The sequence below is a fragment of the Eptatretus burgeri genome, chromosome 12, assembly GCF_056783735.1.
Source record: "Eptatretus burgeri isolate ZD-2024b chromosome 12, Ebu_testis_v1, whole genome shotgun sequence".
NCBI classification, from domain to species: Eukaryota; Metazoa; Chordata; class Myxini; order Myxiniformes; family Myxinidae; genus Eptatretus; species Eptatretus burgeri.
The window spans coordinates 59,507,926-59,526,388 of record NC_140972.1 but is presented as its reverse complement, the minus strand read 5'-3'; the positions used below and the strand labels follow the sequence as shown (position 1 = coordinate 59,526,388).

Genomic DNA, 18,463 nt, shown 5'->3' with positions numbered 1-18,463 from the left:
TGTATATATATATATGCATATATATATGTATATATATATATGCATATGTATAGTTATGGATCTGGAACCCATTTGTATTCAACATACAAACGTCCTAAAAGTCAGTTACGTCTTTAAGTATGTGTGTTGTCAGATCCCTTTCCTTTTGTCTCGTGGGAGAATCAAAGGCGTGCATTGCGATTTCTTTTTCGTTAGGTTATTAAATCTTTACATCCAACGAACCCTCCAATGAACAACCAACAACCATTCCATTCCCCATCACGATCCACTACCCACCCGCTGTCTACAAGCACTCTGACTTGCCAAGGCAGGGTCTTGCAGCCGTTCCTTGCCGCTTCCACCAACGTTCCTTCCACAAACGTTGTAACTCTTACATGACGGCCTGTGCAACGTTGATACTGTTACTCGTCAAGAATGAACCCGCGTGGAAGACTGGCTCTGGTTTCCCGGCAGGGGCCGTTGCAGCGTTGATACTGTTACTCGTTGAGTGTGGGCCCACGTGGAGGAGTGGCTGGGATTTCCCGGCAGGTGCCAAGGCCCCACCCCGGAAAGGTGGCCGTAGGACCTGTCCAATCAGAGACGGACATTGAGGTGTGTTCACCAAGGCCCCTCCCTGCTGAGGGAGGCCCATAAATTCCCGAGCACTCTCTGAGGCAGGTGGTCTTTTTGAGGTCTTTAGGAGAGTTGAGAGTTCTGAGAGGTTCTTAAGGGTTTTTGCTGTTACGAAGGGGTGGTTACGAGGGGTTGTTACAGGAGGTCTATGTTGCTGTTACAAAGGGGTTTTTGCTGTCACAAGGGTTGAGCAGAGGGCCATTGAGGCGTGAACGTGCCTCTGCTGGCCCTCGAAGAGGAAGGGAAGAGCGACCCCGACTCCCCTCTGTGGACCCCGGCCATTCACCACCCGAGCTCTACCACGAACCTCGAGTCCCACACGTGTGACTGGGGACCAAACCAGCGACCATTGTCAGGTGCAGCATCACAGAGCATGCCCTTCCTCCGACGGTCAGGTACACCACCGAACTCTGGCCCCCAGCTTGTCTCTCTCCATGGCTGTGAGGGTTCAATAAAGACTGGGTTTCTTTTCATTTTGTGTGTGTGTCTATGTGTGGTCCCGTCTTTAAGTAGAACTGAATAAGTGTTTTTGGATCATTGTAAATACTTCTTGCATATTCGCGTTAAGTCTTGCTTTGTGTCTTCATTTACTGTAAATAAAACTTGTGAGAAATGCCCCCGTCCGTTTCTGTCCTTTCTTGAATTGGTCCAGCATGGTTCGGATCTGAGTTTAGGCGGGGTTTTATCCTCGATAATCCGTTCATTCCAGCCGGCATGGCTTTGGCAGTTTCCACTCGGCTGCACCTGAACCGGAGTTGGTAGTCGGTAGTTGGAACGCTACCACAGTCAGTCGAGTGACCCGGTTCGAGCAAGACGTGCCGAGGACGTGGCTTCCCCGGTAGTCGAAATCGCGTAGTTAATTCGGTAAATTGGTTCGACAAATAGACCCTACGCTACGCGGTTAAGATATTGGTGACCACGGTCGGTTAAACGACCCACCGGCTCGCGGAGTTATCCGAGCGATGGCCTACAATTCCGGGGAGGTTGGTGGGAGACGACGCAAGCTTTCTCCACCTCGTGGTCATTCTCGCCACTGACCCCCGGCCCACAACATATATATATATATATATATATATATATATATATATATATATATATATATATATATATATATGTGTGTGTGTGTGTGTGTGTGTGTGTGTGTGTGTGTGTGTGTGTGTGTATCTACATGTATGTATTTGTGTGTATGTATCTGTGTATATTGTTGTGGGCCGGGGACAGGTGTCGAGAACGACTGCTAGGTGGGGGAAGTTACGTCGTCTCCCACCAGACTCCCGGAATTGTAGGCCATCGCTCATGGATAACTCCGTGAGGTGGTGGGTTGCTTAACTGACCGTGGACGCCAACTCCTCCACCGCGTAGCGTAGGGTCTTTTTCTGTAGAACCAATTTACCTAATTAACCACGCGATGTCGTCTACCAGGGAACCACGTCTTGCTCGAACCGGGTCACTCTACCGACTGCGGTAGATTTCCAACTACCGACTACTAACTCCGGTTCGGGTGCAGTCGAGCGGAACTGCCAAAGCCGTGCTGGCGAGGATAAGCAGATTAACGGGAACAAAGACCTGGCAAAAGCTCAGATCTGAACCATGCTGGAGCAATGAAAGAAAGGACGGAAACGAACTGGGAACATTTCTACAATTGTTTTATTTACAGCAAGAAGGACACAGAGGAAGCTTATCGTGGATATACAGGAGATTTGCAATGATTGAAAACGCTTATGCAGTTGTACTTAGCAGATGGCGCCACACACTCAGACGCGCACTCAGATGAAAATAAACCCAGGTGTATTGCAAAGGACACTCACAGCTTGGGAGAGAGACGAGCTGGGGTCGCGGCTCGGCTGGGTACCTGCACGTTGGATGGAGGGGTGCTCCGTGGTGCGGCACCTGCCAATGGTCGTGCAGCTCGGCCCACAGTCACACGCATGGGGCTCGTGTCCACAGAGGAATCTGAGCGGAGTCCCATGGTGGGGATCAGGGTCGTGGACAGGACCCAGCGAGAGACCCGGTCGAGGTCGGGTGCCCTCAGTAGTTATCGGAATTGACCAGACGGATCGCTCCACCAACGAAGAACGGCCATGCACCACCACCCACAGACTCGTGAAAAAGCTCTCAGTCTGTTAATCCTCCTCATACACCGAACTCAAGACTCCAGCAAAACTCCAACGAACGCACCCAGCGAATCCAGAACTTAACTGAGCCTTTTGACTGAATCACTTTTGCAATTCTAGTAGTCAGATCCAGATCCGGATCTTCACCAAAATCTAATCACTTCGTCCATGTCACACACCGAACCTGTCCACAAAATTTCATCCGAATCCATCCACAACTTTTTGAGATATCCTTCACACAAACAAACAGACAAATGAAAAATCACTCATGGAGTGAAACTTGGCGAAACGGAATGGCACGCCATGGGGCACATACCTCCGCCAGCCTGAACAGTCTATATTTTGTATGCCTCTGACAGTTTAGATCTGAATCCGGACCTCAACCAAAATCGAATCGGCTTGTTCTTGTTACCTCACCAACTCTTCCACCTCATTTTGTCACAAGTCGTCCACAACTTTTATAGATATGCTATACATAGTTTTTGGCTCCATCTCTCAATGGTGAAGAATCATTTGAGAAATTCTCGAATCCGGATCTGGATTCATATCTTCACCAAAGTCATTTGTCCTCACACACCCAACCTGTCCACAATGTTTCTGCAGGATCCATCCACAAGCTTTTAAGATATTGTGCTATTTATCATTTTTGGCTCCTTCTCTCAACATTGAAGAATCACTTGAAAAATTCTCGAACCCAGATCCGGATTCAGATCTTCACCAAGATCGAATCAAGTAGTCCTTTTCACTCATCCAACCTAACCACAAAGTTTTATCCGAATCCATCCTCAACATTTTGAGATATGTTGTATATCGTTTTTGGCACCCTCTCTCAATGGTGAAGAATCACTTTTTAAAAATTTTAATTCTCTTATCCACATCTGGATTCAGATCTTCACCAAAAATCGAAATAATTCATCCTCGTCATACCCAACCTGTCCAAGTTTTGTCCGAATCCGTCCACAACTTTTTGAGATGTCGTGATGTATATCGGTTTAACCTTATCTCTGAATCACCATGAACCTGAACAAATTCGAAATTCCTGCCATAACCTACAAAGGGCATTGATTGCATCAGCAGCACAGCTATGCTCCCAGCAATGATGCAACCAGCAGCCACATCCATCTTGTATGTATACAAGATGAATGAAAGTAATTATCAAGGTTTTCAAGCAGTAACACTTCCAGTGGCAAGGAGGAACTGCGAGATACCTTCATGTTTAGCATTTTTGTAACCAACAGAAACGGCAAACCTTTTTTTTTCTTAAAAATTCTGGTCTTTCTCATCAAAATAATCCTTTGTGACGATTGCCTGGGTGCCATCTTGATTGTTCAGCAAAGTTTCACGGGATCTGCTCATGAGTGTTTAAATCATAAGCACTATAGCTTATAAACTACGTATGTATACAAGTCCTCTCCCGAAACTCTATCGTGTCAAAAAAAAAAAAACAGCCAATTTTGATTGTCCCCTGCTTGCAATTTTATTTTCCAGAGGTGGTTCTCCTTCGCAAGCTTGAAGCGCCGCAGTGTGTCGATGATTTATCTGAAGTTTTTGATTCGTCGGTTCATCGGTCCTCCAGAAGAAGTTCTTTGAATTTATTTGAGTAGTATTCAAAAATCCAAGATGTCTGCCAAGTCTTAGGATCAAACAGCTTTGTTGGAGGGTTGGCATTAGATCGCATGACTTGTAGCAAAACAAACCTCTAATGTTTTGTTCATCAGTGTTGTCTCTGAAAAAATACGTGTGTCACAAAATATGGGGAAATAATGATAATCCCACCACTAATAATTTGGAGGCCTGGTCGCCTAAATAGTTTGTATTCATCTTCTTAAATTATATATGTACAGATTTGATAGTGGGTACAAATGAAGCATTATGCAATCAACAAGTAATTACCCCCTCCCCCCAAAACAAACGTTTCACGCACACTTGAAACAGAAATAATATGTTACATTTCAGTTACAAAAAGTTGAACACGCTGGATTACCAGCTTTGTATCGCTTCAGGCGTCCGGTATCAAAATCCGTCCAAATATCCACATCTCTGAACATTTTCAGTTGCCATCGTATCGTTTGGTCAACTTTTGCAAACTTCCCCTGTTGCTGTTTTGCTCTGCGGTCCCCTTGGCTGCAATCGTTAACTAATCACTGTGGTTGGTATTCATCCGTTTGATTATTTTTGGCCCCATACAGCCCGTGGCAAAAGATTATTTTGAACGATGGAGATGTTTAAAGTTGTTTTTTTTTTTTTTTCCTTTGAAATACTCGCCCTTTCACACGTGCTCCGGAATTCTAACGGATGAGGGTAAATTTACGGGGTATTTATTTATTTAGTGTTTGCTATCCTATCAGATATTGTCTTGATATTGGAAGCGTTCCCACCCTTCCCCCGCTCAATCGCTGGGTATTGGTATTTCTGTTAATCTTTGCGGCTTTCTGTTGAACGTTCAAAACCACAGCTGGCCACTTTGTGTCGTCGTACAACGCCGTTCATGGATTAGTGTGCAGCTAGCTCTAAAAGTCCGAATCGGTCGTCCGTTTTTGAGCTCCGCTTGCGCGAGTAGAACAACCATGCATTGTTTGTCATGGGTCATATGATGTTTTGATTTCTTTTTTTTTTAAATGCACTTTTATTTTGTTCACACAAGGTAACTGTAGGAGTATTGCAGAATACCGTGGTGCAAATGACAGTTTGGGAAAAATTAAATAATGTCACTGCCTCGTGAGTCACGATAACTACAGCCTCCCGCCGAAATGCTCACCAGCCTTCCTTAGTTTTCCACAAGTTTATTGGAGCAGGAAACAATATATCGTTTTGTTGCCAGAGTTTCCTCTTGTGCATCTTCTGTATGGTGGAAGGAGTTGTGGAAAGCTGTTTGTTTATAACATTTGTCTTGAGGTTTATGTGTCTGCCAAAGACCCTGAAAAGGCATGTGGTCTCACCGCAATGACTTACCCTCATGCTGAACCACACTGTCTAGTTGTCCCTTTAATCCCACCCTTCTCTGAATCCTCAATTTGATGATTGGTCATGACCAGAACAATTCTTACTTGTTGCAATTTCTTAATAATTGCTGTGTGTTATCTCTTCTCTTCTCTCTTTTTTTTTTTTCCACATAAATAAGAATTTGTCCAATCCTACTGTCTGGTGGCATATCCTTCACTTCATTATGAAACGACTCTCGGTAACTCATCGAGTGCTGATTTTGTCCTTGATTCACACGATTCACTCATTAATTTTCAAATGCAGCCTATGACTGCTGATTGCATCGTTTCTGGGTGTTTGGCTGTGATGCTGATGCAGTCAGTGCCCCTTGTCGGCTATGGTAGGAATTTGGAATATGTTCAGGGTGCCGGAAATAGCTCACCTACTCTTCGCAAAGGACACCATGGGATCTTTGAGTTCCACCAACTAATGCTGCCAGATGGAGCAGATGGAGGAATCGCTCTGCCTGTGAAACACCAAGATGACAGTTTACAGCTGCGTAGGGATTCAAATTCAGGCTCGATGTCTCAGAGACGAGTGTGCGTGCCTCTGCGGCTCTCTGCCATCCTGCCTGCCCCATTCGCAAGATGAAATAATTGTTCACAAACTAAGCTGTGTTGTCAATGTTCCATTTGATCAGATGTGATGATAAAAAGTCAGCAAACCAGGCTGCCACGCTAAGCATCAATCAGGTGAGATATGTGATTCTTTCAATGCCCTTCTCAACCACAAATTATCCAGACCCAAACTTTCTTCTCAAAAACTTACTCCTATCGCTGTGTCTGAGAAACCTCTGAATGTGGAATGCTTTGTACAAGTGCCTGCACATGGTTTTAAAAATGTATCTGGTGTCATGAGATCACAGATGGGCAGCGTCCCTCTCTCCCCACCCCCAACGGGTTTGTTTTGGTTTCTCTCTCTTTATTTTCCCCTGTCTCCATCCCCCTCCTCTGTCCCCCTCCTCTGCCTCTCTCTGTCTCTGTCTCTCTCTGTCTCTGTCTCTCTCTGTCTCTGTCTCTGTCTGTCTCTGTCTCTCTCTGTCTCTGTCTCTCTCTGTCTCTGTCTCTCTGTCTCTGTCTCTCTGTCTCTGTCTCTCTCTGTCTCTGTCTCTCTCTGTCTCTCTCTCTCTCTCTCTCTCTCTCTCTGTCTCTGTCTCTCTCTCTCTCTGTCTCTGTCTCTCTCTCTCTCTCTCTCTCTCTCTCTCTCTCTGTCTCTGTCTCCTCTCTCTCTCTCTCTCTCTCTCTCTCTCTCTCTCTCTCTCTCTCTGTCTCTGTCTCTGTCTCTGTCTCTGTCTCTGTCTCTGTCTCTGTCTCTCTCTCTGTCTCTGTCTCTCTCTCTCTCTGTCTCTCTCTCTGTCTCTCTCTCTGTCTCTCTCTCTGTCTCTCTCTCTCTTTCTCTCTCTCTCTGTCTCCCATCTCCCTCTCTCCCTCTCTCTCTCTCCCTCTCTCTCATCCCTCCTCTCTCTCTCTCTCCTCTCTGTCTGCCTCCACTCTCTTTCTCTTTGTCTTCTCTCTCTCTCTCTCTCTCTCTCTCCCTCTCCCTCTCCCTCTCACTCTCACTCTCACTCTCTCTCTCTCTCTCTCTCTCTCTCTCTCTCTCTGTCTCTGTCTCTGTCTCTGTCTCTGTCTCTGTCTCTGTCTCTGTCTCTGTCTCTGTCTCTGTCTCTGTCTCTGTCTCTGTCTCTGTCTCTGTCTCTGTCTCTGTCTCTGTCTCTGTCTCTCTCTCTCTCTCTCTCTCTCTCTCTCTCTCTCTCTCTCTCTCTCTCTCTCTCTCTCTGTCTCTGTCTCTGTCTCTGTCTCTGTCTCTGTCTCTGTCTCTGTCTCTGTCTCTGTCTCTGTCTCTGTCTCTGTCTCTGTCTCTGTCTCTGTCTCTGTCTCTGTCTCTGTCTCTGTCTCTGTCTCTGTCTCTGTCTCTGTCTCTGTCTCTGTCTCTGTCTCTGTCTCTGTCTCTGTCTCTGTCTCTGTCTCTGTCTCTGTCTCTGTCTCTGTCTCTGTCTCTGTCTCTGTCTCTGTCTCTGTCTCTGTCTCTGTCTCTGTCTCTGTCTCTGTCTCTGTCTCTGTCTCTGTCTCTGTCTCTGTCTCTCTCTCTCTCTCTCTCTCTCTCTCTCTCTCTCTCTCTCTCTCTCTCTCTCTCTCTCTCTCTCTCTCTCTCTCTCTCTCTCTCTCTCTCTCTCTCTCTCTCTCTCTCTCTCTCTCTCTCTCTCTCTCTCTTGTTATAGTTATGGTCGTGTAAGGGAGCCAGCCAGTGAAATGACGAAGAAGTTCATGGTTCCTGATCATGACATGCATTTATTTGTTTCTCACTCTTTGGTTGATATCGGTACCCAAAGTCTTTAATATAACCTTTAATTTCTTCCTTTTGGAAAAATTTTGACGGATTTGTATCCAAGTTATGTAATGTGAGTTTAACAATGACACCTTGCGAATGTTTTCGGTTTCTTTTACCTGTGAATTGCATCAAACGTGTGTTGAATTCCCAAGCCATCATGCAGAGCTTGGCCTCCTTTCGGCGCTCCTCGGATTCCATCGGCCATCGTTGCTATGCGGATTATTGTTTGTTCTTTTTGTACCATTTTGCTTCCCTTATTTGCATTTATTCATTTCACCCTTCAATCACATTGCAATTGTGAATTGCTTGGTGATTTTTCTTCTTCTCCTGTGCTTTACAGTACTTGTATTTTTCTCCCAGGGGGTCACTTTTCCCGCATTCACGACTGAACTTCGGTTTGTCTGGCCCAAAGACCTGTTGTTGCCTTTTCCCCGTCCATGCGAGTTACCTCGGACACTGTTTGGTCTTTGACCGCGCTCTGCTTCGATTGCGGTCTGGACATTTTAGCTGGTGGAAAGCTGTAATGGAATGAAGTGCTTCTGTATTGTCAGGCATTCTTGACCCCGGTGGTGACCTACTAGAATAACAACTCGATCATTTGCTCTTCCTTATCTACAAAATCCCCTGTACCAGCTTTACTCCCACTCCTTTGGAGTTTTCGAAACTGGACTCGAGGGAAGAGGTGGAGGGGTTTTTTACATTTAGCTGGTATGTGCTTCATTTTGGCAACGTCGAGAAGGAAGCGTCAGTCAGGAAGTGAAGGTTTTTTTTTTGTTGAGGAAAAGCGGTCTAAGGTAAAATACTCAATTGTTAATGACATTCAATAGCTTGTCGTTCATTAACCTCCGCCATCGAAGATGGACGGAAGTTACTGTTTTCACCCCTTTCTGTTTGTTTGTTTGTTTGTTTGTGAACAGTATTGCCGAAAAACCCCTCAACGGATTTCGACGAAACTTGGTGGGGGGATTAGGTATGGTCCAAGGATCATGCCATCAGATTTTGGACTTTGTCCAAAGTCCAATATGGCCGCTATGGCGGCCATTTAGAAAAAAAATTTGAATTTTTTTTTTTTTGCATTTCTACATGTTATAAGTGATTTCCAACAAAAAAAAACATGCCAAAATAATAATTGCGGCTGATTTTGGAACTTCACGTGGATATACCCACGTAAAATCAATTTCTGTCTCAAGGAATCGAGTTATGACGAATGAATTGAGTATGTAAAAGGGAAAGTTGCAAACTATAACTCTGTGAGCACTGTCGACGTCAAATTGAATGAATAGGATATCAGGTTCACTTGAGTGACCTAGCAGTATTGGCGGCGGAGGTTTTGCACTCTACCGAGTGCTCCCCCTCTTGTTGTATGTGTGCTTATGACAAAGGGAGATTTTTTTTATTTATTTTTTTCATAGTTTGAAAGCACACAAACGTTGAATTTCCTGATGCATCTTGTCAATCCTGAAAAGACTCAACGGTCTTTTTACCAAGCAATATGCGCAAATAGAGTGCCTTTCAAAAGTGTACACCCCCTTTCAAAAATTTTCATCTTCTGTTGCCTTGTAGCCAGGAATAAAATTGTATCAAATCGGACTTTTTACACCTTTATTTACACTTCGTGACCCACAACTTCCAAGTGAAAAACAAATAGCACAAATTTCAGAAAATTAATTAAAAATACAAAACTAGAATGTCTTTGTTGGATAAGTTGTCATGCTGAAAGGTGAACTTCAGCTTTCTTGCAGAGGGCAGCATGTTTTTCTCAAGGATTTATCTGTATTTTGTTCCATCCATTTTCCCTTCTATCCTGACAAGTGCCCCAGTCCCTTGCTGATGAGAAACATCCCCATAACATGATGCTGCCACAACCATGCTTCACAGGAGGGATGGTGTTCTTTGGGTGATGTGCTGTGTTGGGTTTGTGCCAAACGTAATGTTTTGCATTTCGGCCGAAAAGTTCCATCTTGGTTTCGTCAGACCACAAAACTTTTTGCCACATGGCTTCGGATGGAATCTCCAGAGTGGTTTTTTTGCATACCTCAAATGGGACTTAAGGTGGGCTTCTTTGAATAATGGCTTCCTTCTTGCTGCCCTATCATACAGGCCAGGCTTGTGATGTGCTTGGGATATTGTTAGCCAGTGCACACAGTGACCAGTCTTTGCCATAAAGGCATGTAGCTCTTTCAAAGTTGCCATTGGCCTCTTGGTGTCCTCTCTAATCAGTCTCTTCCTTGCTTGGTTATCCAGTTTGGAGGGACAGCCTGATCGAAGCAGGGTCTTGGTGGTACTGTATGTCTTCCACTTCTTAATGATTGTCTTGACTGTGCTCCAAGAGATATTCAAGGTCTTTGAAATATTTTTCTTTCTATTCCCTGATCTGTGCCTTTCCACAACTTTATCCCAGAAGACTTTTGAAAGCTCCTTTGTTTTTCATGGTTGAGTCTTTGCTGTGAAATGCACTACCCAGCGGAGGAAACCTTCAGGAACAGCTGATTTCATTCTGAAATAATCAGAATCACTACAACTTAACACAGGTGGCGGCCAATTAACTCGGTGTGTGATTTTGAAGGTGATTGGTTACACCTGAGCTAATTTACTGTTGTTATTATAAGGGGGGTGGACACTTATCCAACGAAGATATTCTAATTTTGTATTTTCAATTAATTTTCTAAAATTCTTCCAAATTTGTTTACACTTGGAAGTTGTGGGTTATGATGTGTAAATAAAGGTGGGAAAAGTGTGATTTAATGCAATTTAATTCCAGGCTATAAGGCAACAGAAGGTGAAAAATTTGAAAGGGGGTGTAGACTTTCTCTAGGCACTGTATATTGTCCTTTGTGCAGAAATGGATTGGCTTGAATCACCTGCATTGTGTATGTTTTCTGACATTCCCGAGAACAGTGATGTTCACTTTTTTCAGAAGGGGGCCATTTTTGCCGATAAGTCATCAATCTGAGAGCTGCCTCACCGCTTGTAGAACTCCAAAATGGCCACCATAAGGAACCTCCACGTACTTTTTTTTTGTTTGTTTGTTTGTTTGTTTTTCCCCCATTGTGGTTACTGTGCTGCAAGCATAATTGTTTGCATCCTGCTATCTACTCATGTGGTGATGTTACTTTTACGCTTCACATTGGAACACTCATTTGAAACCATTGGGTCGATTTGATAGCATTTATGGCAGATTATGATGGGTTTTTTTTTCACATTTTTGTATTATCGGCCACGCATCAGGGGCAGCACTTTAGGCCGCCAGTGGATCCCGGGTCATGCCATGAAGAACAGGGCCCTAGAATCTAGGTTTGTTACGTGGTGCGTTCTACTTCTTGGCACGGTGTACATTACATCGTTGTCCGTGACTGGTTGTTTTCAGGCTTCTCCATATCCTTTAATTTATCTTGTTTTATTTTTGACACCTCTTTGAAGGTCCTTTGGAAGTGCATAGCGATAGGGGACAGTGCATCGAGCGGATAAAATGGGAAAAAGGCAAAACAGCAGGACAATGACAAACGGATGCAGCACAGCACGAGGAAAGAACATTGTGGGAGAAGAGTACGAACAGGGTCTCAGCTGGTGTGGAAATGGAAGAGACCACGAGGTAGTAGTCAATACCATGCTTGAAATTCTGCAGAGCTTTGTACATCAGACTCGGGAAGGTGTACCTCCCATTCCACTGTTGGGTTGATCAAGTCATATTTGCTCTGTCCTCCGAATGAACCTTGTGCTGACTTCACCAAAAAGCCATCTCTCCCTGATCCTTCCACAGTTTCTGCCTTTCCTGCTATTTACCTGTAATTTGTAAAATTGAGTAATTATGTGGATCATCCATTTACTAGTTCCTTGTCACTCAGTAACCTTCGAGATAGAAGTTAAATGGCTTGGTAAAGATGTAATTGCTTTTATTGTTGCCAGTAGCTCTTGGTGACCGTTGCAAAAATATTTGAGGAGGTAATTTTGTAATTTGCATTTTTTTTCATGAAAAGTGTTTCAGAATGGAGCCGAGTCCATTGCTCTTTGTTTATCTATACCTGTCAGGTGAGATACAGTACCGTGTTCATTCAACCTCCATGGTGGTGTTTGCTTATGCACATCAAGGCCAATCAGTGGGTTTGGAAATTTGGCTACCCCTTTTGGTCTTGGTGTCAGACAGTCACCAATTATTATTTTTTTTGAAATGCCATCCATTCAAGGTGGTTGTTTTGTTTTTGGAGGACCTTTTCAATTGTTTCATGCCACCCCCCTCCCCTTTATCCATTCGGACCCCTTTATGAGAAGGATTTCACAGGGTAGCTACTATTTCGCAACTCTGTGGCAAGCCGTTATCAGCTTCGCTTCGATATTTGTTCCTCCAGCAGGCTTTTTTGATGGGAGTATGATGGCGATGTTTTTCAGGCTGCCATTATACCTTGTTGTTTGTGCTTCCAGGTGGCGGTGGAAAACGTAAAGGGAAAAGCAAGAAGTGGAAGGAGATCTTGAAGTTTCCACACGTCATTCAGTGTGAAGAGCTCCGCAGGTTCCTGGGTAAGCATCCGAGTTTGATTGTGAGCAAGATTGTACCGGATGAATCCCTGCCAGGTCGGGTTAACCCGGGTTCAACCTCTCTTTTTCTTCGTTGCAAAGCCGTACGCTTGCTCTCTTCGCAAGCTCGGACTATTGTTCAAGGCAAACCCGGACGATCTTCGTTGGCTTGGACACGTGTAACGACCATTTGCATGTTACATCTAGCAACATTATCGTTCGAACTTTGAGGGAGATGACAGATTTTGCTTTGCCAGTTGGCTTTGTACTGATAACAGTATGCATTACTATCGGGATTCAGGTGTACTGTTTGATGTTTGTTTCAATAGTGAAGAAGAATGCCTCACTCTTTGTTCTTCGAACATATGTGAAGCTCGTTTGATCACACCCAGCACAGGACAGATTGAAAAACGCAATGTGTGAGCATTTAATTTCAAGATTCGTTCGGTGCAATTTGTTGGCCTCGGCAAACCCATCGCCATCATAAGATATTTGACCTTGCTGCTGGTATATGTTGAATCTCATTCACTACATTTTATTGTTATCACATAGTTTTTTTTTCAATATTACTTCCTCCATTTTCTTGACTTTCTTTTTACTTTTGTTTTATTTTTTGCGAGCTTCAACAAAACTTTCAATTTCTGTATTTTGTAACAGGTGAAAGAAAATTGCGTTTTGCTTTATTATGAACTTTGCATCCTGTTCGTCCTGGATGGGCAAGTGCACTACTTTGGAGAAGAAATATACCAGTCATTCATTTTGTATGCAGACCGTGGCTGCTGGGTTACGTTATTTGTTGGAAGCATGGCTCACTGTGTCCCCGATGCAGTGCCCCCTGTATGTTAGAGCAGGAATTTGGAATTTGTTCATGGTGCCAGCAATAGCTCGCCTACCCTTTGCGAAGGACACTGTGGGATTTTTAACATCCATCAACTAATGCCGGCAGATGGGATTCCCACTTAATTTCCATCCGAGGGACGGCACACACATCGATTGATCACCCTGCCTGTGAAACACCGGGATGACAGTTATAACTTTGCCATGGTTCACATCCATATATAATACACACACACACACACACACACACACACACACACACACACACACACACACACACTCCGTGAGCCTTCGTTTGCCTTTAGGGGATCGAGTATAAAAACATGCTGTTGTTGAAGTTGTTTTTCTGCCTGATTCATAATGACGCATTGCTGGAATATCTTGTCCTTTTGTAGTCAGGGAAACTAGCCTGGGCGATGTGGTATGACGATGGATACTAAATCAGCAAGGTAAACTTTTCTTCACTTGATGTGATCACGTCCAGCAACCTTGATTATTATCGGATACAGTAGGTGCAAGTGCACTTGTGTGCTTCCTGAGGTTTCTACCACATGGTTTCCTTTGGGCTGTTACAACTTGGGTGATACGTGACTTGTAAATGAAATGATGATTAGTTTACTTTGCTTCTTTTCTTATGGACTGAGTCATAATCCTGAGTACTTGGCTGAATATGCGATATCTCAAACTTTGATATTTTAATGTTGAAGAGTTAAGTTACAGTATATCCACAAGAGTGAAATCACAAGCTTACAAGTTGAGCGTGCTCTCAATTTTCTGTCCCCGAAAACGAGTTTTCTGCAGACCTAACCCTAGTGAGCGTTTCATTTGCAAAGACGTACGATCTCGACTCCAGAGCAAATGATCCTCTTTTTCTGCACTTGAAACTGGAACCTTTGCCGTAAAACAATGGGGGAAAGCCTTGCATGGGCTGCTCAGAGAATTGATGGTTTTCCATACTCGTGTTTTTGGGGGTTTTTTTGATGATTTTCCAGAAACACCTTTTATTTATTTTCTATTTTTTTTTATGTCCCCACATTGAAATGGCGAAATGTTGCATTGCGATTACCTCCAACATCGAAGGTGGACGGAGGTTATGTTTTCACCCGTGTCTGTCTACCTGTTTGTCTGTCTGTGATATCTCAAAAGGTTGTGGATGGATTCAGACGATGCTCGGTGGACAGGTTGGGTGCGTGACGAGGACAAATTTATTCGATTTTGGTGAAGATCTGAATCCGGATCCAGATCGGAGAATTAAAAATTTTTTTAAAGTGATTCTTCACCATTGAGAGATGGGGCCAAAAACAACATACTGGAAAGCACGATGTTTCAAAAATTAAGTTGTGGACGAGTTATGGTAAAACTTGGTGGGTGAGTTGATTAGGTGACGAGAACAAGCCGATTCAATTCTGTTTAAGGTCCGGATTCAGGTCGTACCTTTCTGTGGGATACAAAACGTGAACTGGTCAGCCTGGCGGAGGTATGCGCTCTACCGAGTGCCGTTGTCGTCATTTCATGTTTTGCCATCTTTCTAGTCTTTATTGACTGCCCTGATGATAAAACTGATGGCAGAAAGACACTGTGCTCATGCTTTCACTTTTTGTTTCGCATCGTCCTCTTTGTGGTCGTATATTGTTTTGTTTGACCTCGCACCAAGAATTTTAGAAAATCTTCATTGTTCCTTTGTTATTGTTATAAAACGAATGTACCACAATGTGACCAATTCCAGAACAGCCATCGTTCCTCATACATATATTCACTGTTGCCATTTGATTGCTACTGAGCTACTGGAAAAATGCCTTTGCTTTATTCTTGCAATTTGGTATTTGCTCAATTTGTAATGGGAGTAGCCTGAAGTATCTTGGTTACAAGGGTGAGGAGAGGGTAGCGTGAGGGTGGGGTCGGGGTGGAAGGGCTAAACAGGAGATACCCAACGGCTTTAGCCAAGTTTCCTGCCATTTGAGTAAAAATAAACAAATAGTTCATTGAAGGTCACAAAAATGTGAAATTTTAAATTTTGGCAAGAACTTGCATGACTTAGTGAAAGCGCAACACAATAGGCATCAGTGCATTTTCATGGCAAAAAAGAGGTTTTGCTTCACTTGCAAGTGGTGTTCAATCCCATGGGTTTCCTGCTGATGTCAGCAAGTTGTTGCGGTTATGTGGTTGGTGCAATAGCCATTAAATAATTTCACATGTCAATTTTTGTGAGCTTTCAATCACAACTTTGCCAGTTTGTTTGTCGTTTTAAGAAATACTCTTTTTCACGTACGCATATTTATATTGAATTGACTTTACTCATTCTTGCAAATGCACTACGTGGCCAAAGGTATGCGGACACCCCTTCTAATTAGTGGATTCGGCTATTTCAGCCACACCCATTGCTGACAGGTGTATAAATCAAGCACACAGCCACGCAGTCTCCATAGACAAACATTGGCAGTCAAATGGGCCGTACTGAAGAGCTCAGTGACTTTCAGTGTGGCACCGTCATAGGATGCCACCTTTCCAACAAGTCAGTTCGTCACATTTCTGCCCTGCTGGAGCTGCCCCAGTCAACTGTAAGTGCTGTTATTGTGAAGTGGAAACGTCTAGGAGCAACAACAGCTCAGCCACGAAGTGGTCAACCACACAAACTCACAGAACAGGAACGCCGAGTGCTGAAGCACATAGTGCGGAAAAATCGTCTCACTACCGAGTTCCAAACTGACTCTGGAAGCAACGTCAGCACAAGCACTGTTCGCCGAGAGCTTCATGAAATGGGTTTCCATGGCTGAGCAGATGCACACAAGCCTAAGATCACCATGCGCAATGCCAAGCATCAGCTGGAGTGGTGTAAAGCTCACCGCCATTGGATTCTGGAGCAGTGGAAACGCGTTCTCTGGAGTGATGAATTACACTTCACCATCTGACAGTCCAAAGGACGGATCTGGGTTTGGCAGATGCCAGGAGAATGCGACCTGCCCGAATGCATAGTGCCAACTGTAAAGTTTGGTGCAGGAGGAATAATGGTCTGGGGCTGTTTTTCATGATTCGGGCTTGGCCCCTTAGTTCTTCTCGTGAAGAGAAATCTTAACGCTACAGCATACAATGACATTCTGGACAATTCTGTGTTTCCAACTTTACGGCAACAGTTTGGGGAAGGCCTTTTCCTGTTTCAGCATGACAATGCCTCTATGCACAAAGTGAGGTCCATACAGAAATGGTTTGTCAAGATTGGTGTGGAAATACTTGACTGGACTGCACAGAGCCCTGACCTTAACCCCATCGAACACCTTTGGGAGGAGTTGGAACACCGACTGCGAGCCAGACGTAATTGCCCAACATCAGTGCCCGACTTCACGAATGCTCTTGTGGCTGAATGGAAGCAAATCCCCGCAGCAATGTTCCAACATCTAGTGGAAAGCCTTCACAGAAGAATGGAGGCTGTGATAGCGGCAAAGGGGGAAGAAACTCCATGTTAATGCCCATGATTTTGGAATGAGATGTTGGATGAGCAGGTGTCCACATACTTTTGACCATGTGGTGTATCACCACTGTGGCATTTCCCAGCCATTTTGTTACAGCAATTCACACCTTACATTGTCAGTTTTCTTTCCAACCATTTCACATTATGCAAATCTTAAATAAATTTTCAGGTATGGTGCAACATTTCAACCACATTGATTTTATGGCACTGCCGTTTTTATTTAGTTCTCAAGATATGTAAGAAAGGTATATTGACGCATGCACCAATGGGACTAATGGGTCACCTACACCACCCTGTACACATGGGGCGGTGGTCCTACCATAACCGAATGGGGATTGCCTGAACTGAAACTGCGCCCGTGAACAATATTATTCTCATGTTTACTTAAAAAAAAAATTCCCACAATTCTAACAGGATGTTGGCAGCAAGAGAAGGTGTTGCAACATTGAGAAGGGAGAGGGGGTGAGAGAGAGAGAGAGACAGAAAAAAAGGAAGAGGAAGAAGAGAGAAAGGGAGGAGTGGAGGTGTGGTTAGTAAAGAGAATGATATGTTATGCTTAATGACCGAACACACGCACACAAAAACAAACTCATGTCAGAACAGTTGTACACACGACAACACAACAGAGTTTATCATGTAATCCGTTGGCACATCTGCAAACTCTGACATCTCAGTTCCAGAAAATTTATGGGAACATGAACCAAAAGTAATCACTGAAAACATGGAAGTACCTTCTGCTCACGTACAACCTTATGATCCCATCGAGTGTGAACATTGAAAATAGTGTTGCGACCAGATATCATACTTAGTTATAAATAAATAAAAAAGAGAAGAAGGCATTGCTGAATGAGGTGTTAATAGCAGTGATTTTGGACTGAGCGACGCAGAAATCAAGAAAATAATCAAACACCAAGACAGCAAGAATGAAGTGAGAAGGTCCTGGAAGCTGAAGAATGCCAAAGTTGTATCAGTGATAGCTGGACCTACAGGAATGATGACAAAGAACTTCACAGAGATATTAAACATAGGGGCAGTACCCCCTGGGTGCTCACCTGGTAGTGGCTGGATAAGATCACCGGGAACCGCCGGTAGGCCTGGATGACCTACAAAATATATAATGGAGAAGAAAGTAAATACCTGAGGATTTGTTTTTTTTAATGCAATGAACAAACCTTGGTACATCATGTATGATGAAGGTTGTGGTCAAGTTTCATCGAAATTGTGTGTGTGGCTTCATAAAAGAAAGGAAATACATATTTTGGGGGACAAACCCCTCTGTCGACACCCTTAGACACCAATTTTTTCATTGTCGTGAACAAACTTTAGTACATCACAGATCGTGAAGATGGTGGTCAAGCTTCATCGGAGCTGTATGTGTAGTTTTGGAGAAGAAAGCAAATACATATTTTGGGGGGAAACCCCCCTTAAACCTCCTTGGAGCCCGATTTTTCTGATGTCATGAACAAACTTTGGTATGTCATGGGTGATGAAGGTTGTAGTGACGTTTCATCTGAATTGTTTGTTTTGTTTGAGAAGAAAGCAAATACCTCTTTAAGGGGGCAACCCACTCCCCTACCCACCTCCCACCTCCCACCTCCCACCCTGTAGACCC

At 43.9% G+C, this 18,463-nt stretch overlaps 1 protein-coding gene across 9 annotated transcripts in view; it reads left to right on the top strand.

The window, feature by feature from the left end:
- LOC147015711 (G protein-coupled receptor kinase 5-like) overlaps positions 1 to 18,463 on the top strand; it is a 243,326-nt gene that overhangs the window by 64,411 nt on the left and 160,452 nt on the right. For all 9 annotated transcript variants that reach the window (XM_085848149.1, XM_085848150.1, XM_085848145.1 and 6 more), the window contains exon 2: positions 12,456 to 12,551. In XM_085848149.1, coding sequence (XP_085704275.1) covers positions 12,456 to 12,551 — 96 coding nt within the window. The remainder of the gene's footprint in view (positions 1 to 12,455; positions 12,552 to 18,463) is intronic.